The sequence below is a fragment of the Danio aesculapii genome, chromosome 16, assembly GCF_903798145.1.
Source record: "Danio aesculapii chromosome 16, fDanAes4.1, whole genome shotgun sequence".
In the NCBI taxonomy this organism is placed as follows: domain Eukaryota; kingdom Metazoa; phylum Chordata; class Actinopteri; order Cypriniformes; family Danionidae; genus Danio; species Danio aesculapii.
Window position 1 is genome coordinate 14464581 of NC_079450.1, and position 24309 is coordinate 14488889.

Genomic DNA, 24309 nt, shown 5'->3' on the forward strand with positions numbered 1-24309 from the left:
ATATACAGTTGGATTTTTTATCTATCTATAATGGTGGGTTTTATTTTTTATGTAATATGTTATGGATCAAAGGAACTTTTCTTACTTTTTGGCTGATTGAGGATTTTTATTAATTTATTAACATTAGTTTTTTTTATTGTAATTTAATGTATAATTTCAATATTCAAAATGTAATGTTGTTCTTTTGTAAGTATAGCTGAATCTATAATAATGGCATACCTGATTAGTATAGTTCTGAGGAATGTTTAGTACTTTGAAATTGATTGGAAAAAATGTGCAATAATATTTTTTCTGATGTAGTTTTTTTATTATAAATTATATATATTTTTATTAATTTACATTTAAATATACTTTATTTTAGTAAGCTGTAATTTAATAATTTCACTTTGGTATATATATATATATATATATATATATATATATATATATATATATATATATATATATATATATATATATATATATATATATATATATATATATATATTATTATTATTATTATTTTTTTTTTTTTATTATTATTTTTATTTATAAATTAGAGTTATTTGTTAGTAGCTACATCTATAACAATGGCATATCTGATTGGTTTTTATTATTCAATGTGAAATATTATAGTTCTGAGGACTTTTTTTGGACTTTTTAGAAAAAGTGCATTAATGAAAAAAGTGCATTAATTTTTAATACATTTTAATACATTTTCTTTAATACATTTCTAGATATATTTTGTTAATAATTATATATGTATGAAATTATTACCACAATATATTTTATTAAATTATACATTTTATTAAATTGTAATTCAATGGAGTGTAAAGGGGGATTCTTCCAAAATGAAGATGAGTAACAGTAGTAGGGTAAAATCTGTCTGTTTATTGTATACTTAACTATTGTATAGCTTAAAAATACAGTTAAAACCAAGTCAAAGTAGTAAAATAAGTAAAATGTATATTTTATACAAAAATTTTTTTGGTATGTTTACAGTTTATATTGTAAATGTTTTAGTAATTTAAACTAAAATTGATTGAAAAAGTTCAATAGTTTTTTAATATTTTTCTAATGTTGGATTTTATTATATTATAATTTTTTTTATTAATTTACATTTAAATATACATTATTTAGTAAATTGTAATTTGATAATTTCAATATTTAAACTTAATGTTGGTATATTTTAGATTTTTTAAATTAGAGTTCTTTGTCAGTAGCTACATCTATAACAATGGCATATCTGATTTATTTTTATTATTTAATGTGAAATATTATAATTCTGAGGACTTTTTAGTACTTTGAACTTTAAGAATGCTTTATAATTGATTGAAAAAGTGCATTCATTTTTAATAAATTTCTTGTGTTATTTTTAAGGTTTATATATATATATATATATATATATATATATATATATATATATATATATATATATATATATATATATATATATATATATTGTGTTAATAATTTTATTTAAATATTTATTTTAAAATTAAATTATACATTTTATTAAATTGTAATTCAATATATAATTTCAATGCTAAAATATATAATGTTAGTATATTTTATTAGATTTTTTTAAATAAATGGAGTTCTCTGTCAGTAGTTGTATCTATTATGATGGCACATCTGATTAATGTTTTTATTTCATGTAAAATGCTACAGTTCTGAGAAATATAATTTTTTTGAGCTTTAAAATGCTTTGAAATAGATTTTAAAGTTATTTCTTTGTTAGTTTTTTCATTATATTATATTATGTTATATTATATTATATTGTTGTTTAAAATTTAATTGATTAATTTTAAATTGATCAATCTTAGAGTAAACAATTGTCAATTTGTCATTGCATAACACACCGATAATGTTGACACAAATGGATGCTTTGTATTTTGTGATTTTGTTTATTGCAATAGAGAGCGATCACTTGTTACAGGAACAACAACACATAACCTAAAAAACCTTTTAACCTCAAGAAAGGTGAAAGAAATATCGTTGGCTGTATAAGAGACCACACAGTCCCGATTGCAGACCTTGTACTGAGAGAATGGACCACAGGCGCTCGTCCCCTTCACCCTTTCTCTCTGTTTTTCCTCTGCATCGCTGCATGTCTGCTTGTCCACTGCATCGCATTAATATAGCTGTGTGTCGTTTCACTGGTTTATCCTGGGTCAGAAAGAGGAGACGGTGAGCGGCTCATCAACAGTGCAGGATAAACATCTGAGATGCAACGTCTGGCTGCTGCCTGTAGGTGGCATAACACTGGCTAACATGAGCGAAGCATGGGTAGATGTAGATCTAACACGGGGTCCTTCTCTTCTGTGGGATAACCATAACATAACACAGTCTCTCCTCTTGGTTATTCTGATGGCAGGTCAGCAGAGGAATATATTTATTTATTATTTAATTTATATATTTATTAATTTTTTATATTTATTTCTTTATTTATGAATGTATATTTGAGACCTTCAGGCTTATTGGGGTCAGTACAGGTGAGCTGGTGAATGGTTTCAGTCACAAAAACTCACAATAAGTTCGACAATAAGTTGGATTAATTACAGCTTGAAAGCTTCAGATAGATGAAAATTAAGAATACCATATAGCTACTCTTTTAATGATTTTATTTATTTGTTAACAATTTTGGACACTAATTCAGTTTTAGGATGTACGGTTTTGAGATTTATTAATTAGTAATCATTTACTTACCCTGATGTTTTTTTTTAAATTGTATGCTATTATTTTTTGTGTGTATGTATATATATATACAGCTTTTATTCTAGCCGAAATAAAACAAATAAGATTTTCTCCAGAAGAAAAAATATTATCAGACATACTGTGAAAATATCATTGCTCTGTTAAACATCATTTGGGAAATATTTTAAAAAAGAAAGCAAAATTAAAAAGCAGGGCTAATAATTCTGACTTGAACTGTAAATATACAGACTTTTGTATTAGTTTCTTATCTAGTTATCTGGATATATTCATTTAACTATCTATAAATTAGCTAGAATTTTTTTGCTCTATATATACATATATAATATATATATAAATACAAATTTTAATATTTAAAATATAGAAATACTGTGTGCTTTTTAATTTCATTTTATTCAAACATTAATTTTTTAAATATTCCAGTGTAGCTCACTGAATTTGTATAATTATTATGAAAGTTTATATAATAATTTATTTAAAGTAATGTACATTTACTTAAAAAATGTGTTGGTTAGTATTATTGTAAACAACAAACAATATCAATAATATTCCCTTTGCCTTAAAAAATTTACATTTTTTAGTTTTAAATAAATATTTTTTAATAATATAATTATAGAATTGTTAACCTCAGAGTTTCATTCTATCTCATGATAGAAATCTCATGTCACACGACTATTTTTATTCACTTTTAGAAATAAGCAAATTACCTTAGCATATTTTATTGTAAATATAAAATGTGTAAACACTACCGGTCAAAAGTTTGGGGTCATGTTTTTTAAAATTATTATTCTGTTCATCAAGGTTTTCCCAGTGATGGGTTGCAGCTGGAAGGGCATCCGCTGTGTAAAACATATGCTGGATAAGTTGCCGGTTCATTCCGCTGTGGTGACCCCTGATTAATAAAGGGACTAAGCCGAAAAGAAAAAGAATGAATGTTCATCGAATAACTGCTTTCTTATTGTATGTAGTTTCAAATGAAATTACTACTCCAGTCATTATTGCTTTTATTACTATTATCAATAACAACAACAATAATAATAATTAATATTAGAGTGATTTGTGAAGGATTATGTGACTGAAGACTGGAGTAATGAAGCTGAAAATTCATCTTTAAAAATCACTGGAATAAATGATCAAATTAAATATAATCTACTTTTGAACAGTTATTTTGTAGTGCAATAACATTTCACAATTGTACAACTTGTATTGTATTTTTGATGAAGTAAATGCAGCCTTGGTAAGCAGGATAAACTTATTTTAAAACAATAAAAATCCTACTGACCCCAAACTTTTGACCGGTAGTGTACATTTTATATTTGTTTTCATATGTGTGTGCTATATTTACATTTTCTTAAGAGTCCTGTGATGGTGATAAAGTTGAACTTGGTTAAGTTAAACGGATAAAACAGCATACGGCTTTGAAACAACATGAGGCTGAGTAAATAATGTTCCATTTTCCACCTCAGCTGTTAAAACCTAAAAATTTTAGCATTATTGAAAAATAAATGAATAAAATAAAGCCAACTAAAGAAACACTAGATAAGTGGCTCCTAGGTAGAAACTCTTCTCACCGATAAAGGGCTCTTTTCCTTTCCTCTGTCTGTCTTTCCTTCTCTCTGTCTCTGTCCCTCTCTCTCTGTCTCCTTCTAAATGTAAATGATTTTGATGAGGTATATAATGGTCTCCCACCCTCAGAAAACCATGAGCAGATACACCTGGGAGTGTAAGACCAAAGAGGAGCCCGACTGTGAGGTAAGACTGACAGCCCCTCAGTTCCGCCCACAGGACAGCAGCTGTCCATCACTGTGCTGTCATCCTGTCAATCAAACTCCAATGACCAATCCTGGCCCTCCTTCCCATCCTCATCATCGGGGAAACCGATCCTACATTATGTGACAGTATGGTCCATTTGAAGTCTTAGGTGCTGTTTATACAAGTGCAGTTTTGTTTTACATTTTATATTTTGTTACAGTTACGTCTGGACTACACACTACTCCAAAATATTTTCTCATGAAAACCACTGTTACATCAGTTCCTCCAGTTTTATACATAGGTTAACAACGTTATGCATATACTTCTAGGGCAGTGGGCACAGGCAATATGGTGATCTATCAAACAATGAAAGGGTCATACCTTTGAATTGTTATCCTTGACATTTGACAGATGATTAAAAAAGTCTTTCCAGGTGGCTTCGAAGCAAACAATGCAATCAGAATGATTGTGTCTAAGACCCAATTCCAAATTTACCCCTCAGCCCTTGCCTCGTTTTGCGCGTTCACGTAAAGGGGTAGGGGTGTCCCAATTCTCTTTAGCTTGAAGGCGTAGGGCTAAGGGGAAGGGGTACATATCCCTTCGAATGGAGATTTTTCAGGACCACACTCGAAACCAAGGGGTAAGAAAATTTCCCAGAATACACCAGCCACAACGGCAGTATGGCTGAACCCGGAAGTAAGATCCACAAATTAGTATTTTTTGTCATTATTACGAATTTTTACAACAAACAAGTACATGTTTTAATACATTCATAACAGCGTTCATGTTTTACCATCATGCTTTGTAAAAAAAAAAATGCTATAATAAAAAACGCTAAATAATAATATAAAAATCTATATAAAAATCTACTATAATAACTACTATATAGCAGTCCCACAACATTCCGATACTCGATGACACTTGAATACCCTGTCAGAAAAGTCTAGTGCCTGGGAATTATCTTTTTACAGCATCTGCTATAATGTTAATGTTGTTTTTTGTGTGTTTACATTGATGAATATGGCCACGGTGTAAATACACAATACAGTTACGATATTATTGCAGCATTATATCATTATAATAACATGATATATGCCTTCAGTGATTTCCTGAAGATAAATACCAAAAAATAACGCAACTGGAATAACTACAGCAGTCACGATTGTCTGATCTCAAATGAAGCAAGAGATTGTGATGACATGTGATGATGTTTGCAGGTGTTGTAGTGCTGTCCCATTTCTTAGGGTAAATTTTGAAGCCCACTTCGTACTCTGTTTCAAGGGCCAAGGGGAAGGGGTACAAAAATAGAATTGGGATTGGGCCTATGTCTCTCTAAGTTAGAGTTCAGAAAGCCAGAATTTAAAAAGTGGTTTTGATGCCTTTTTCTATAGACAAAAAATATTTTTTTAAGCTACCAGCATTACATATTTGACAGCTTTTTTTAAATTTGATGACTGAACCACAAAGTCAGTCAGACCAACCAAAAACGGCAATTGCTGTATCAAACTTTTGAAAACGTAGACGGAGATATCCACAAACGCTCTCTGACTGGCCTTCTGGACAAAAGTTCATATAATACTACATTCATACGACCATTACACTATCAAATTGTTTCTCAATCCCGGTGTTCTGTCGATTTGTCCTATCTTGTCAGATTGTCCTACCTCCCATTCAAAATGAAGGTAGCACATTTTGATGACGCAATATGCTTCCCATCAGATTTTGCTACCAGTGTAAATTTTAATGTGGAGAAGTGTGATATGAAGCTGTAATATCGCACTAACCTACCTAATCACTAACCCCAACTTTAGAACCATTCAAATACAGTGTTGGTATCATAATCTGATGGGTAGGATAAAATGTCAGCACACCGGTCCTGGTTTCCCACTGCTCTGCACATTTTGTATGTTTTTCTTTTCATGTCAGACCTTTATTCTAATTCAACAATAAGGGCTTTACGTTGACTCAACAAGATATTCCAATATGATTTCAGTTTAAAGGGAGCACATGCAGTTGAAGTCAGAATTTTTAGCCCCCCTGTAAGTTTTTTCCCCAATTTTTGTTGAACAGAAATATTTTATTCAACAAATTTCTAAACATAATAGTTTTAATAACTCATTTCTAATAACTGATTTCTTTATTTCTTATTTGCCTTAATGACAGTACATAAATTTTACTAGATATTTTTCAAGATACTAGTATTCAGCTTAAAGTTACATTTTAAAGGCTTACTAGGTTAATTAGGCAAGTTAGGGTAATTAGGCAAATCATTGTATAATGAAGGTTTGTTCTGTTAACAGTCAAAAAAAACATTGCTTTAGCGGGGTAATAGTATTGACCTTAAAATAGTTTTAAAAAGATTAAAAACAGATTTTATTCTAGCCGAAATAAAACAAATAAGACTTTCTCCAGATGAAAAAATTTTATAGAAAATACTGTGACAAATTCCTTGCTCTGTTAATCATCATTTGGGAAATTTTTGAAAAAGAACAAAAAATTCACACGAGGGGGAATAATTTTGACTTCAACTGCATGTTGCATTCAAATGGCATTTTATATTGTCTTTATTCACAGAGATGTTTATTACGTCAAACTTCACTCTAGTAAGATGCCGCAGGCAGTGCTGTTGTGTAAATGCATGAACAAATATTTTAAAGTGAAATAAAGGTTTATCGTGCTCAGGTATTGAGCTCAATGAAGGAGAAGGGAGTAGGGAACAGTCAGAACACGTCATGCACAGAGCTCTTTAATAACCTGGTTATCTAAATCAGATGGGTTAAATTAGAGAGACATGCAAAATATGCAGATCTTTATGGCGGGATTGAGAAACACTGCACTAGAGGGAGACTGTATGTATGGATGTCATCAAGTGAGTGTGAATGGTCTCCTATCATGGATTGTAGGCTGTATAGTTTGGACGGAGATCATTTTGCTGAAATGCAAAAAAACGGCTGTGTTTTTCATTCTAAAATGCATTTTCAAACAAAAACACACTAGTGTAAACGGCATCTTATAAGGACAGTTCACACAAAATTAACGTTCTGTCATCTTTTAAATGCCCTGACGTAATTTCACTCATGTGTAAGTTACTGTCTAAAATGTTCTGTTAAGTTCAAGTTCATTTATTTATAAAGCACATTTAAAAACAGCCACAAGACTGACCAAAGTTCTGTACATAAGACAAAGTTAAATAAAAAGACAGATTATAAAATCATAAAAAATAAGCCAAAAAAAATGACTGAATAAATTAAAAAATTAAGCAGTAAAGGACTGTTAAAATAATATTAAAAAACCCAAACTAAATAGGTACGTTTTTAGGAGTAATTTAAAAATAGAAAGTGATGGAGCCATTCTAATCACAAGGGCCAAAGTGTTCCATAACCGCGGACCCGCCACAGAAAAAGCTCTGTCCCCTCTACGTTATAGTCTGTACTGAGGAACTAAAAGAAGATTTTGATCACTAGATCTGAGAGCTTTAACAGAAGTATAAAAATGCAACAGCTCTGAGAGATAGGTTGGGGCTAGATTATGAAGGGTTTTATGAATTGAATGCACAGGCAATGGAGGCCCCTTAGAAGGAGGGTAATGTGGTCATGTTTCCAACTAATACAAATGAATCTAGCAGTAGCATTTTGGACCAACGGAAGGTGAGAAATTTGGGATTTTGAGATGCCACTTTTAGATTTCAAAAATGTCAACAACAAAAAACAACACAATATAGTAATCCATGAAAGTCTCTTAATCATTAAGTTTGATGTGTAAAATGTTTTAGTGACTACACAGTCAGGGAAAGGCTGTTAAGTTATAATGAAAACATTATAGATTAAATAAAATATGACGAATGTTCAATGCTATTCATACTTTTAGCAAAAATCTGCTCTTTACACAGCAGTGCATCCATTGTAAAATATGCTGGGTTCCACACAATTCTTTCGTTATCCCACCCAATACAAATCGATCAAGTTAACTTAATCAATTTTACAAATTTAAGTGAAGTGAACATAAAACAATTAAGTTAATAACTGTGTTGTTTCACTTTTTTGATAAGTAGCTTGATCAGGCAGCAGAAGTCATTTTGAGTAAGAAAAGCACCCAGTGGGTCACTGGTTTTGACCCAAAACTAAAATTAGCTGTTTTGAGAGAAACTTTTTGTTGGCTAAAACTAAGACTGTCCTTAGCCTCATTATCATTATAGATGTTACATGAGCGTCCCTATGCTCATAGATTCAGAATGGTCATTATGATTATTTTTTTATCGTCTTTAGACAAGTTTAAAAAATAATGACTTTTTCTGATGAATTGTCCCTTTTAATAATACACATTCACAGAACACATCGGTAATAATAGTCTATTAGTGGAATTCACATGCACAAGTGTATTGTATTTCAGCCAGCGTCGTCTGTAGAAACATAATATGAGATCAAGAATGGGATAAATTCTCCAAAATCCTTTCAAAAACACACTCCATGACCTTCAGACAATATAGGACACCATAAATTGATTGCCTCCTCCGTCTGCATAGAGGCTCGGAGCTCATCATCGAAGAGAAAACACTCCTGTAAATGAAATGTATGCCATGAAAAGAGGAAACTCTAAAGATGAGGAGAAAAGGAGGAGGGGGGTTAGAAATGTGGACAGTCGGGCCTCTTTATTACCATCAGCTCTCAGATCGATATCCGCTTGAGTAAAAGAGCCCGACTCTGGCCGACAGCCAAATCACCCTCAGTCTCTCTCTCTCTCTCTACCTCTCCGTCTGTCCTGAACCCTCAGGGAGGCTCTGTGACTTGACAGATGTTTTGGAGTGAAATAGACCATATATAAACTAGAGCGGAAAGGTCAGATAAGTGAAGTGGTAGCTTGAATATTCTGTCTGAGATTGAAACTCCACTTAAAGAAACAGTTCATCCAAAAAAAGAGGATTTTTCACTTTTTATGTGATTCTTCTGTAAAACGCAAATTAAGATGTTAATCTATAAGTCTTTCATTTCAAGTCATTAATTGAAAGGTTTTGTAATTGAAAAGGTTTTTTTCTCCCCAATTTCTTTTTAACGGAAATAAGTTTTCTTTCAACACATTTCTAAACATAACAGTTTTAATAACTAGTTTCTTATAAAAGATTTATTTTATTTTTGCCATGATGACAGTAAATAATATTTGACTAGATATTTTCAGGATACTAATATTTAGCTTAAAGGTAATTTAAAGGCTCACTGTAAAAAATGCAGGGTTCCACATAATTCATTCACGTTGACCCACCACAAATCGATTAAGTTAACTTAACACTTTTAACAAATTTATGTGGATTGGACATTAAAAAATTAAGTTTTTCCAATGAAATCTCATTTCAAATAAGTAGTTTGAACGAGCAAAAAAAAATTATAATTTTTTTTGAGTGTAGGTTAATTAGTTTAACTAGGCAAGTCATTATATAATGATGGTCTGTTCTGTAGACAATGGAAAAAATGTTGCTTAAGGGGGCTAATAATATTGACCTTAAAATGGCTTTAAAAAACTGCTTTTATTCTAGCCAAAATAAAACAAATAAGACTTTCTCCAGAAGAAAAAATATTATAGGAAATACTGTGAAAAATTCCTTGCACTGTGAAACATCATTTGTGGGGAAAAAAATCATATAAGGGCGAATAATTTCGACATTTAATAATTTTGATATTGTCTGTTGGTCATGTAATGTATAATGCTAGAGAACACTGAATTATTAGCTGCCAAATCTGTTCCCTATATTTTGTGAATGATTGGTGTTTTCTGTTGTTTTCTGTTTTCAAATTGCATTATAGGACCTTGATCGCAGCTTTGACAACTTTTATGATGAACCGTTAAATTAAGTGACTTTTATTGACATTTTTAGATGTTTGAAATGTATATTGTCTGTGTTGGTCATAGAAATTATGGTACAAAATTAATTAACAAACCATGTTGTGAAGATTTAATTCTTTTCAAATATTTATGAAGTGCTGTGTAATGGAGAGAATATTTTTAACACATTTTTAAACATAATAGTTTTAATAACTAATTTCTAATAGCTGCGATACGGTGGCTCAGCCTCACAGCAAGAAGGTCGACAGTTCGAGTCCCGACGGGACCAGGTGGGATTTTGTGTGTGGAGTTTGCATGTTCTCCCTGTATTTGTGAAGGTGAATTGAATGAACTAAATTGGACAAAGTATGTGTGTGAATGTGGGAGTGTATGGAAATTTCCCAGTACTGGGTTGCAGCTGGAAGGGCATCCGCTGCGTAAAACATATGCTGGATAAGTTGGCGGTTCATTCCGCTGTGGCAATTTTTGAAAGATTGAAGATACAGAAAATGCCTATAAATCTAAAAAAAGAGATGAATTAGTTAATTAAATATATTTTTATAGTTTATATTGTACAGTGATAAAGTGATGGAGGTGATGAATGACAAGAAAAGATGACAAAAGTTTAATTTCTGAGGTAACTGTCCCTTTAAGACAGCAAATGGACCATGCTAGTGCACCTACAGTATAGAAGTTAGATCTGTCCAACCTGTTACTGCAGTTTTAATCTCTATCCTCAGCACTTTCCAGATTCAAGATGTGTGCAGTGAAATATCTGTTTTCATTAACACAAGATGAGTGTGGACCCACAGCTCTGTTCCCTTCTGTTCCTCTGTCCACTCCAGATTTGTGTTTTAGACCAGTAAAGCCTCAGATTCTGCAGTGCCCCCTTATACTGTATGTTCCCGTTTCATGGTCTTCGTGTCCTTCCTCAACGCTTTGCACTTTAAATAATTCAAGGGATCCACAATTGAATGCATAATATGCTTAAGCGGCAGTTTGTTTTCATTAGAAATGTTCTCTGTTCCAAAACCTAGAACAGTGTGCTGTTATTTGTGCTTATTAAAGTGGAGTTCGCCGACTTTATGGAGCCAGTTATCCCGTTGAAGACCAAACTATTCATGCAAAAATCTGAAAAGTCACATTACCATGAACACAGAAGTCATTGCCAGTGGATGCCCATTTGCACATAGTTTTTTAATGCAGTTTCAATAGTTTTTCTTGTTTTTCATTATTAGTATTATTCATATTTACAAACAAAGTCTTATGGAAATTTGGATCATGGCTTTATATTGACCTGGTTAACTTTAATTAATGAGGCACGGTGGCTTAGTGGGTAGCACCCTTGTCTCACAACAAGAAGGTCGCTGGTTCGAGTCTCACCTGGGACAGTTGGCATTTCTGTGAGTGGAGTTTGCATGTTCTCCCCATGTGGGTTTCCTCCAGGTGCCCCAGTTTTCCCTACAGTCCAAAGACATGAGCTATAGGTGAATTGGATGAACTGAATTGACCGTTGTGTACGAGGAAGGGCATCCGCTGCATAAAAAATATGCTGGAATAGTTGGTGGTTCATTCCACTGTGGCAACCTTCGACTAAGCCGAAGGAAATGGCTAAAAACGTCTGCAGATTCCGTCTGACCCTAGTTATCACTTGATTGAATGGGCGTTATCATTGGTTATCAGCTGATAGATATGGGCAAGTAGGAGCCTTCTTCGCCTACTGGTAGGCTCAGAAGGCTGTTATCATCCATCCACATAGTTAATCAGCTATACTAATAGAGAAGACTCCAGATCTGTTTTTACATTACTGTGATGGTTGGGTTTAGGGTTGTGGTTGGGGTAGACATTAATAAAATACAATTAATGGTCAATTTAATAAATAATATAAATAATTCTCGTTAACTTCCGGTCGCAGTCATATATAATCTACAGCTGGTTAATCATGTGGATGGATCCTAACAGCCTTCTGAGCCTACCAGTAGGCGCAGAAAGCCCCCACTGGCCCATATCCAGGGCCAAAAAAAATAAGTGGATTTATTTTGAATGATTTTAGTTAGTATTATAACTAAAAACTTGATATATGAAATAAAAAACAATAGCTTTTTAACTTTTATTTATTGTTGACAATGCAAATCCAATTAGATCCACTTATTTGGTAAACAAAGCAAGTCTCTCAAATAATATATCTACTAAAATACTCAAAATATTACTCTACAAACTGTATTGTAAATAAATCATATGAATAATTTAATATTACACTTATTATATCACAATAATATTAGTGAAATGTATTTAAAAACTGAATAAATATACATTTACACACATTTACACAAGCAAAAACATAGACTCAATGATGGGCTAAAAATCTGTGGAAGTCTATGTGGGCCTACCCATATCAATCAGATGATAACCACAGATAACACCATTCAATCACATTCGAATTGGCTGTGTAAACAATGTTTTTGTTTTGTTTAGTATTTAGTGTAGTTTAATTTGAGGGTCAGTTTTGAAGGATGCCAAACTTTCATGTAATGAGTTTTGAAGTTGGTGCTGATGTGCAGTGTTTTTTAAATCAGTCACTTATGAGGTTGTATTTCTGTGAAGGGAGTATGCGGTGAAGCAATTGACTAGGTTTTGGAACAGAACTATAGTGTGTAAAACATCTAAAATGATGTTGAGTGATGCATAAATTACTATGTTATACACGTTACCCAAATAATTGTAATCTAGATAGTCTGCCCAAGGCAAAATTAGACAATCAGAATAGCAGAGTAGCAACAACGTGGCCACCACTTATCGTCAAGATCATGGCTATGTTGACAGGAAGGATGCAAAGAAATCATCAGTCATCTCCATCATCCAAAAATCTAATCCCTCAAAGAGCAGTGCAATCCCCAAACCCCATCCAACCACAAATAAAAAAAAGCACATTTTCTAGTTTCATGCCGACGGAAGAAAGGACGCCCCATATCCAGTAACCATGGAGGTGGCGTATCCCCACGTCCTGCCCGAAGTTACAATCTAAGTCATCGCTGAACGGGTAAATAATCTTGGTTGGAAACGTAACACACTCGTGCCTTATGCCCAGTTTACACCTGGTGTTAGGATACACCATCACAAGTGGGCGATGCTGTAAATACTGGTTTGAATGAGCTCTGAATTGTTCGATCTTATCCACTTTTAATGACTGTTCTGGATATTTTTGTGACCAGAAAGATTGTGTGTGGGTAAAAATCATGAGATGAGGGGTATGGAATAGATATGGATTACATTTTCGAACAAAAATGATGCTCGAAGATCAACATAGATGTTAATCCAAGATCGTGATGTAATCCTTGGCAAAATCATGACGTGTGTAATAACACTGCATTTCGAGGCACTTTCCGGGGACCTTTTGAGATGATGCAAACCAGCTTTAATTGCCTAACTTTTGACTTTTGCTATGCAAGTTATGTGTTTTATTTACTGCTCTAATGAAAGACCACAGATGGTTATTCCACAGAGAGAGAGAGAGTGCTATAGGCTTCATTGCTATGTACAGTAAATATCAGGTGAGCTCCTCTCGCCAGAGCTCTTGCTTCAGGCACTGGCTTCTCCTGTTCACTGGCGGAATAGGAGTGTGGGACGGGGCTGTATGAGCTGTTTGCATGTGTGCATGTGTGTCAGGATAGGTGGATCATACAGCCTCTGTTCTGACCAGAGGAGAAAACAGTCCCAGCCACTCATCAGCTGAATCAATCCTCACACTCCAGCTTATTTGGATGCGATGCTGAAGTGTTGTGGACCTACTAATTTATATCACCGTTTACATGCATTTTAATTCTGTGGATAAATACTTACATTTATTCACTCTTCTAGACCTGGATGGAGAGTGTTAAATGCGTTTTGTATTCAGTTTGGGGAAATTTTTGTTTGTTCTATTTTCCACTGGATAGAAAACAATTACACTTTAATTATCCCATTCTTAAATGCAATTTGCTGAACGTTGTAGACGAAGGTGCAGTAAACCATTTGGTTTGTTCATTTTGCATTTGCACATTATCCCAAAACTATATAATAAGGTGGTAATAAATGCATTTGTTTTGCTTTGTTTTACTTAATAACTTTAAGTTTAATAAAGTGTATTACTTAGAATTGCCTACTTAGAATTGCACAATTACCAGTTATATATGCATATAATATATGTAAATATGCATTTTTATTTAAGTATTTTAAGGTATAATTAGCAATTTTATTTATTTACAATTACAATCTAACCTATTATAAGCTATTTCTATGTAGTGTGTCGTATAAATAATATTTAATAACATTAATATTTAATAATACTATTTAGCAACAGATATTTTCATTATTATAATTTTTTACTTATTGTTATTATTAATTACTATGTAATATGTGCTATGAATGATAGTTAATAACATTAATATTTGTAATATTTAATAATACTATTTAGTAATAGATAGTATTAATATTCATCATGCTTATTTTTACTTATTATATTATATGTATTATGTTGTATAAATAATATTTAATAACATTAATATTTATCATATTTAATAATACTGTTTAGCAATAGATAATGTTAATAATAATTATTCATACTTTTTGTTATTATCAAATTATATATTATGTTGTAAAAATAATATTTAATAACATTAATATTTATAATTAATAATACTATTTAGTAATAGATAATGTTAATAATAATTATTCATACTTTTTGGTATTATCTAATTATATATTATGTTGCATAAATAATATTTAATAACATTAATATTTATAATATTTAATAATACTATTTAGTGATAGATAATGTAAATAATAATCATACTTATTTTTAGTTATTATTAAATTATATGTATTATGGGTTATGAATAATAATAATAACATTAATATTTATAATATTTAATAGTATTATTTATTGATATATAATGATGATATTGATAGTGATATATAATGTTAATAATAGTAACCTTACTTATTTGGTTAATTATTATTAGATTATATGTATTGTGGGGTATGAATAATATTTTATAATATTAATATTTATGATATTCAATAATACTATTTAGTAATAGATATTATTAATTATAATCATATTTATTTTTTACTTGTTATTACTTTTTAAGTACACTATTTAGTAATAGATACTATTAATAATAATAATCATACTTATTTTTTTACTTATTAATAGATTATATGTATTATAGGGTATGAATAATATTTAATAACATTAATATTTATAATATTTAATAATATTATTTAGTAATAGAGGATAATAATAATAATCATCATCATCATACTTATTTTTTACTTATTTTTTAATTATATGTATTATGTTGTATAAATAATATTTAATAACATTATTTAGTAATATTTAATAATACTATTTAATAACAGCTAATATGAATTATTATCATACTTATTTTTACTTATAATATATTATGTTGTATAAATAATATTTAATAAAATTAATATTTATAATATTTAATAATACTATTTAGAAACAGATAATATTAACAATATTAATAAGTTAATTTAATGTATTATGTTGTGTAAATAATATTTAATAGCAGTATTTAGTAATAGACAATAATAATAATCATACTTATTTTTTACCATTTATTAAATTATATGTGCTATGTTGTGTAAATAATATATAATAACATTATTTAGTAATATACAATAATAAATATAATAAGAATAATAATAATCATCATCATACTTATTTTTTACTAATTATTAAAATATGTGTTATGTTGTATAAAGAATATTTAATAACATTAATATTTATAATATTTCATAATACTTATTAGTAATGTATGCTATTTATATTTTTATTATACTTCATTTTGCTTAACAGTATTATTATTAAAATCTGACTTTGTACAATAAATGAATAAAAATCCTAAAGCTCATAACACACTATGCGATTTTAACTGGATATTTTTTACAACTCTTCAGGATGATCCTAATGCCCAGAACAAGCTGGAGGACCCCGTGAAGGCCCCCCCACCCAAAGAGGACGAGTCGCTGAACATCCAGAACTCGCTCACCCCCAAGCACGAGAACCACAAGGTGCTGGGCGAGGAGAACTCTTCGGAGGTAAACTCGCTGCAGAACAACATGATGTAGAGCAGAAAACAAGCACCCACCGGCACCACGTCCACCATCACTTAAAGCATCGAGTGGCACCACACATCACCACACGACAGAGAAAAAACGTTCAAACCCCGCCCCTCGTACCCACTCAGACTCCGCCTCCTGCCCCGCCCCCTTGTTGCAGTCTTTTTGCCCTGTAGTCGACCCGCCCCTGACCCAGTCCTTAGATATATATAAATATATATACACACACACAAACAAACACACCTACCCCTGCCTAACTGAATTACGGCATGCGTTGGTGTATATTGTAAAAAAAAAAAAAGAAGAAAAAAAAAAAAGTCGTATTCGGGGTTTAAAATATAAGACGTTGTCATAAATGAAAAAAAGCTACTGAGAGGTTTTGATGTTTGTCTGACTAATTCAGTGAGTATGTATAAATATATGGAAAAAAATGCTTGGATTGATATAAAGAAAAAAACACAATGTGTCTTTGTTCTGATGTGATTTCTAATCCTTTGATGTACTTGTTTTATTTTGTACTTTTTTGGGAATATAAACTACGAGCAGAAAACGAAATCTGACAGTTGTTGAAATAAACCTTTTTAACACTAAATCCTTGTCCCCGCGTGGTCCTAGCCTGTGTTTTTTTCCCCCCGGCTGGATGCTTTCAGGCACTTCTTGTCTCTCGCTTTGCTTGGTATTATTGCGCATGGCTTTGATACCTGATCAATACCCTGAAGTCTGCATCAGTTTAGACCAGGGGTCACCAATCTCGGTCCTGGAGGGCCGGTGTCCCTGCAGGGTTTAGCTCCAACTTGCCTCAACACACCTGGGCGTGTGTTTCAAGTATACCTAGTAAGACATTGATTAGCTCATTCAGGTAGGTGTGTTTGATAAGGGTTGGAGCTAAAACCTGCAGGACACCGGCCCTCCAGGAACAAGTTTGGTGACCCTTGGTTTAGACCATCACACTGATAACGTCATGAGGTGGGTGGCACAAAAATCATGCACATGTTTCGTTTTTACTGGTAAGTACGGTGGCTGAGACAACTTAACGTGCAACATGCGTCTACAGTACAAAAAACACCAGCAAATTAAGATAAGATCTTCATCGGTGATCTTCAACCGTGTCCTTCCTCACGATGCAAACAAATGAAAGGTCTCGTGTAGTGCTTTGAAATGTGCATTTTTATTCGATGTTTGACGTAATCTCAATCGAAACACAAAGAGAGAATAGGACATAGTGTAGCTCCTCCCCTTTAAAAAAACAGCCAATAGGGTTTTGTTTTATCACAGCTCTGCCAGTGAGAGTGGTTGAGCTCAAGTGCATCAAATGAGAAGGGTCTTGATGAGGGCGGGGCACGTCAGATACTAGAGAGCATTTGATTAGTCGTGATGTGAGGCTACATAATTCGTGCTCTCCAGAAATGTGGACGGGTACGTATCCACAATGAGCCTGTGTTAATATCTTCACTGAGCAATAGTCACAGCACAATAAGCAAATCCCAGCCAGGTCCGCCACATTTTTGGGTCCCCCAGAACCTTTTCTGTTGTGTTCCATGCTATTTGGCTTTTCATGCCACACTTGAAGGATTTAAAACATGGTGCAAAAAGTTTTTACAGCAGATTGAGTGTTACATCATTCCAGAACATGGATTGTTGTCAGGGGGAAATATTATGTATATAGCACTTTATGAATATATGCTTCATTTCTTATTTCAAAGCAGCTTCTTAGCATTATTAAAAAGTAAAATAAGAGAATTAACACAAACTTCAAACATGAGACAAAAATCATATGTAAAACTGCTCTAAAACAATGATAATAATTAAAGGATTTAGACTTAATCTATTAATATGAAACACTATTTTTATTTAACATTCATTTTTTTCCACACAAAAGTTGAAGACCCCTAAAAGTAAACATCAAAACCTTATAAATGTTTACACAAGTTAATGAGGGAATTTTTGATGAATGTTCCTATCTTCTGTATAGTTACACTAAACATATAAGAGTCCGTCTGTGCAGTCGTCAAACTGACACTCCGAGATTCCTTTCTCTATTAGATGATCGCAGGTTCTTTATTGTGGTTTCCTCTTATGAGTTTTTGACGATGAGGTTTATTTCAGCCCCAGAGCAAAGACTCCATCCACTAACCACACTATAGACCACCAGCAAATATAAAGCAGACACACAGCTGAGATAACCTGTCATTTAGCAGCGCTAGCCAGACATTACTTTTATTTAACCATTTTTTGATTATAGTGAAACAAAAAGAAATACATCACTGAAAAAAAAGATTAGTTGGATTTACTCATTTATTTAAGGTAACTGGTTGCAAACTATTTATATGGCCTGAATTTAAACAAATTAAGTTGAACATTACTACATTAAATTTGTTTAAATTTACCCCATATAAATAGTTTGAAACCAGTTAACTTTTAAATATAACTTAGTAAATTTAATGAATCATTTGTTTCTTGTGTATAGTATTGTATATTATACTGTTTTCCCACAGTTTTGGGGTTAATTGTGTCATATTTCATTTTATTTACTTGTCGTTCATTCATTCATTTTCTTTTCGGCTTAGTCCCTTTAGGGAGAGCGGGGCACAAAGTAACACTTTTTGGTTTTGGCCAAATAATAAACAAAGTAATGGGGTTAGACAAACCATTTGTGTTTTTACCAACAGCACACAAACCTCTCCTACAAATGAGCACTGGTTGGATAATCGCTGGACCTATGGTTTCTGTGCAGTATTGCCAAAAGTCCAAGGAGTAAAAATGTTACTAATTACCCCACCTGTGGGGCAAGTTATAACAGACAGAGGGTTAGTTGTAACACATGATTAAGGCAGATTTCACACAGTTAATTTAATTTCTGTTTACTTAAAACAGAAGCTATATTTCCTCAGAGCTTAGCTCAATTTATTTTTTATTCTACATAGCCCAGCATGTTTATTATTTATTTATTTATTTATTTATTTATTAATTTATTAATTAATTTATTTATTTATTTATATATTGGATAAACACATTTGGATTTATTTACATTATTATATAATGCATTTATTTGCAGTATTAGCAATAAAAAAAAATTCTATTAAAAAAAAAATTTTATATTAAAAAAACATTTTTTTAATAATAAGTTCCCAACATTACACTCAAAATTCAACAATTATTTTGTTAGTTTAATTGATGTCCAACAGTGTGTGGCTTATTTGTACAACCCTGTTACAACAAACACGTTGTGTCGTGTTTTCCTCAAAACTGGGGTGCATTTCCCAAACAATGACGTAACTTGTGGCTGAACTATCATAGTATGATGCATCGTTTGGGAAAAGAACGATGTAGTGACGAGTGTTTCCCAAAACCCCTAGTGTCTCTGTCGCAGATCCATCGCTTGAACCACGTTAGTTATAGTGTAAAACAGCCATTATGATGCTCTAAACGGAGTGGAGTAACCTTTAGAGAACAACCTCATCATTTCTTTGTGCAAGTTATTTTGTTTGACACAAACATGCATTTAAAATAAAATCCAACATTAGCTTTGGTAAACACATGCACTTGTTTTCCATATTAATTGATATATATGTAAATTGCACATATAGGGCCTGTGTTTGCTTTACTAAAATTATTAAGTTGAACATTACACATTCTATTCCAAATCATAAAATCACTTACAAAACTACGTAAAACACGTACTCTAATATCATATATAAATCATATAAATAAATAAAAAATGAGGCTATTTATTATGAAATAAAATTTTATATTTATTATTTATTAGGAAATTTAAAAATCTTACTTTAATAATAATATTAATGATGATGATGATGATGATGATTTATTATTATTTATTATTATTATTATTAACCAGGATATTGTTTATTTATTTCTTAAAAGTCTACTTTTACAATGTGACACATGTAAACCACTGCAGAAATGTTCTAACCAACAGGCCCATGTCATATACAGTACAGATACTTAATAAATAATCTACTATAAATTGAAAGAATTAACGTATGCTATTTTTTTGTTTTCACAAGCTTTTAAATAACAGGTCACCTACATGTCATTCAAAATGACATTAATGTTTTCAAAGTGCACTGCGTAAGGAGCGCAATTGTAAAGATAAAGAAAAAACTGAACTGTAAAAATAGTTTGAAACTAAATTGCACCTAAGAGAGATGACTTTAATGCTTTTTTATTTTTAATCATTCCAACTTTGAATGTTAGAATGTTCTAAATGAATAGGGCATAGGGGGATAAGTGGGAATAGACACAGCCAGGAACTATGTTTCTAGCTACAGCTCTAGAGGTGTAGTTGCAAGTGTACAAGTTTGCGACGCAGTTTGCGAATGTTCATTGGAACGATGGATTTGGGAAACGGCAAATCAACGAACTATGTTTGGAAAGACGGAACTTGCAACCTTAGTTGGCTAATGATAGTTTTGGAAAACGCACCCCTGATTAGCAGTCACTGTGTGTTTTTTTACATCTTTCAAAATGGTTCCATCTTTCTGTTTAGAAGACTGTAATCACAAAAATATAAGATTTTACATACTTTCACAGATTTTTAAAAAATAAACCGCCAAATTATCCAGCATACGTTTTACGCTGCGGATGCCCTTCTTGCTGCAACCCATCACTGGGAAACACTCCATATACTTTCATTCACACACTACGGACAATTTAGCATACCCAATTCATGTATCACATGTCTTTGGACTTGTGGCGGAAACCGGAGCACCCGGAGGAAACCCACACGAACACGAGGAGAACATGCAAACTCCACATAGAAAGGCCAACTGAGCCAGAGGCTCAAACCAGCAACCTTCTTGCTGTGAGGCGACAGCACTACCAACCGCACCGCCATTCATATTTCATCATTGCCCATATTCTGCTTGCACTACCGAATGGCCTCTAGTTAGTTTCTTTGTGTAAATCTGTATTATACTGAATAATAGGAGCACTTCATCCTCTCATACGCAGAGCTTCATAAGTACCTTTTCAGTGCACACACAGATGCCTGTGAAATCAGATCAGGGAGACACACACACACACCAACACAATCACGTGAGTGTGTGGTTGTATTGTGTGTGAAGCTCAGTATGTGAAACTTGTTCCTCCTTCAATGTTCAAGAGCTCTGGCCAAATCTGAGCTTGTGGCGGCGGCTGCACTTATTACAGCCTTTTTCCTAATCTGATTCCTGCCTGCTGCCGTGACAACAGCATATACACAAATCTCAAAAACAAGGGAGAGTTAAAGGGAAAGTTCACCAAAAAATTCAAGTTCCTTCATCGTTTACTCTCACTACACTTGTTCCAAACCAAGATATTGGGCTTTTTGAGATTTTAATATTGTTTTTGCAGTTCAAATGTAAAGAAAACTTCACTTGGAATACTAATTTTAAAGGGCACCTTTGATGAAAATCTACTTTTGTAAGCTGTTTGGACAGAACTGTGTGTAGGTATAGTGTGTCCACAGTCATTAATTCATTTTCTTTTCGGCTTAGTCCCTTTATTGTTCTGGGGTCACCACTGCCAACTTATACAGCATATGTTTTATGCAGCGGATGCCCTTCCAGCTGCAACCCATCACTGGGAAACATCCTTACACTCATTCACACACATACACTATGGCCAATTTAGCCTACCCAATTCACCTGTACCGCATGTTTTTGGACTTGTCGGGTAAACCGGAGCACTCGGAGGAAACCCACGTGAACATAGGGAGAACATGCAAACTCCACACAGAAACGCCAACTGACCCAGCCGAGACTCGAACCAGCGATCATCTTGCTGCAAGGCAAATGTGCTTCCCACTGTGCCACCGTGCAGCCCTGTCCACAGTCATATTGGAGTAATATAAAAACAGCAAGTCTCTTTTTTAAAATATTCCTGACGTTTAAATAGGACCCAAATCCCAGTGATTTTGATGCTCATCGCAACGTGATGTAGGAGTGCGGTTATCCCCGGCCACCTATTGATTGACAGGCGCCATGTTTCTATAATAATAACATGTATACACATGTCCACAGAATAATTTTTTTGCAAATATTTGTTCCAACTATTCCAACTATCCATATTTTTTTTATAAATAGTTAAAGTGTTTTTAAAACAGAGCATTTTTGTAATAAAGTCAGTAAAATCCCTCTGTAATTCATAACCGCTATAATCACCACAGCCTCATGGTGTCAGTAAATGCTAATATGTGTGTGTGCGTGTGTGTGTGTGTGTACTGCAAACGGCATTTGTGTGTGACTCATCATTTCAGAAAGGCTTGAATAAATTCCACCGTAAATGCATCAAATAAACTTGGTATTTTTGGCTAATGAGCTGTATTTCAGCTTCATCCGAGTCTGTCTCTATCACTGACGGCTGTTTATCTGACATAATGCATGATGAGAAGCAGACACTCATGTGGGAATGGTGGGCGGGGAGAAGCAGCTGATTTGCATTCAAAGGCATATGCTACAAAAACTGCTACAATGAATTCAGACACCAAAATGGGCAGATTCTGGAGACTATAATAAATGATCTCATTGGGTATTTTGAGCTGAAACTTTGCAGACACATTCTGGAGACACTAAAAGCTTATCATAAGTAAAATAGATGCCCTTTAAAGGAAATTTTCTCCAAAAAATTTTTTCTCCTGCACTGAGCCATAAATCTCTACTTCAGCAACATTTACATTTTTTATTGAAGCAATCTTCAATTGTTCATCATATCTGCATTATGATGGTTTTCACTGAGGGATATGTTCATGCATAATTTCCCTGATTATATACAATATATATGTTATTTTTAAAAAAAGGTTGTTTGCAGTTTGAATTATGGATTGAAAAAATGAGATTCCTAATATTCCTTCTGCACTGCAAAACCCAACAGTCAACTTTATCAAATGAAATGCGTGTAGTTCACTCAAAATTTGCTGAAAGTTAATTCTACTCATTTGAAAAGAGTTTTGAACTCAGTGTTGAAGGTAATGAGCTAATTAAATACCTCATTACATCAACTTAAATGGAGTAAGTTTACAGTACTCTATAGATTATAGTTTTTAAACTCAAATGGTTTGTAGCAATCGGTTTCCTCCAACGGTTTGAGTTGCCTTAAATTATTGGGTTTTACAATACTCAGTTTGTTTGAGTTCTCTTCATTTATTGGGTTTTACTGTGCTCAAATTGCTTCATTTCCTCAAATAGATTAAGTTCACAGTACTCATTAGTATTAGTTTTTGAACTTAAATACTTTGTTGCAATCGGTTTCCTCAAACGGTTTAAGTTACCTTACTGTAAAACCCAAAAAGTTGTATAAATATCTTCAACTCAAAGGAGGTTTCAATGAATATGTTTTAATGCAAGCAAACATTATTTGGAACCAGACATCACCCAATGTTATTTTGTGTGCTAGAAAGGTATCAGTACTCCAGTATTTTCAATGGTGTTTCTGTGTTAGCCTGCTGATCCTGATGGCGCTAGTGGTTACACAATCTTTCTTCTCGTTTTACAATTGAACAACTAAATGAATGCTTAAGTCTATTTAACTGAATGCATTGTAATTACATTAAAACATTGATGCTGTAAAAAGGAGCCTTATGAAATTGAAAATAGTCACATTAAGCTTTCACCGGAAGTTTATCATTGGCTGAAAAACACTAGCTGTGCATAGAGCCCATTGGAAACATTCTTTTGGGATAAACAGAAAAAATACATTTAAGTTTAAATGTTGTAAATAATAACAGAATGTTCATTTTTGGGTGAACTGTGCCTTTATAAGCATGTGCTACATCAACATTCATCAAAATATCTTCTTTTAGACGAAAAACTAAAAGAAACTTAAGATTAAACGTTAAAGGAAAGCTCAGTTTTGGGTGAACTGTGCCTTTAAAAGTCTGTGCTACATTAACATTCATCAAAATACCTTCTTTTAGATGAAAAATGA

General features: G+C 32.6%; 1 protein-coding gene across 7 annotated transcripts in view; it reads left to right on the forward strand.

Moving 5' to 3' along the window:
- cspg5a (chondroitin sulfate proteoglycan 5a) overlaps window positions 1-16978 on the forward strand; it is a 67268-nt gene extending 50290 nt beyond the window's left edge. For 4 of the 7 annotated variants that reach the window (XM_056475018.1, XM_056475023.1, XM_056475020.1 and 1 more), the window contains exon 5: window positions 16225-16978. In XM_056475018.1, the coding sequence (XP_056330993.1) occupies window positions 16225-16395 (171 nt within the window). In that variant the 3' untranslated portion in view covers window positions 16396-16978. Of the gene's footprint in view, window positions 1-4389; window positions 4447-16224 lie in introns of all 7 variants that reach the window. The other 3 variants (XM_056475021.1, XM_056475022.1, XM_056475025.1) reach the window with 2 other exon arrangements.
- Window positions 16979-24309: the final 7331 nt, after the last annotated feature.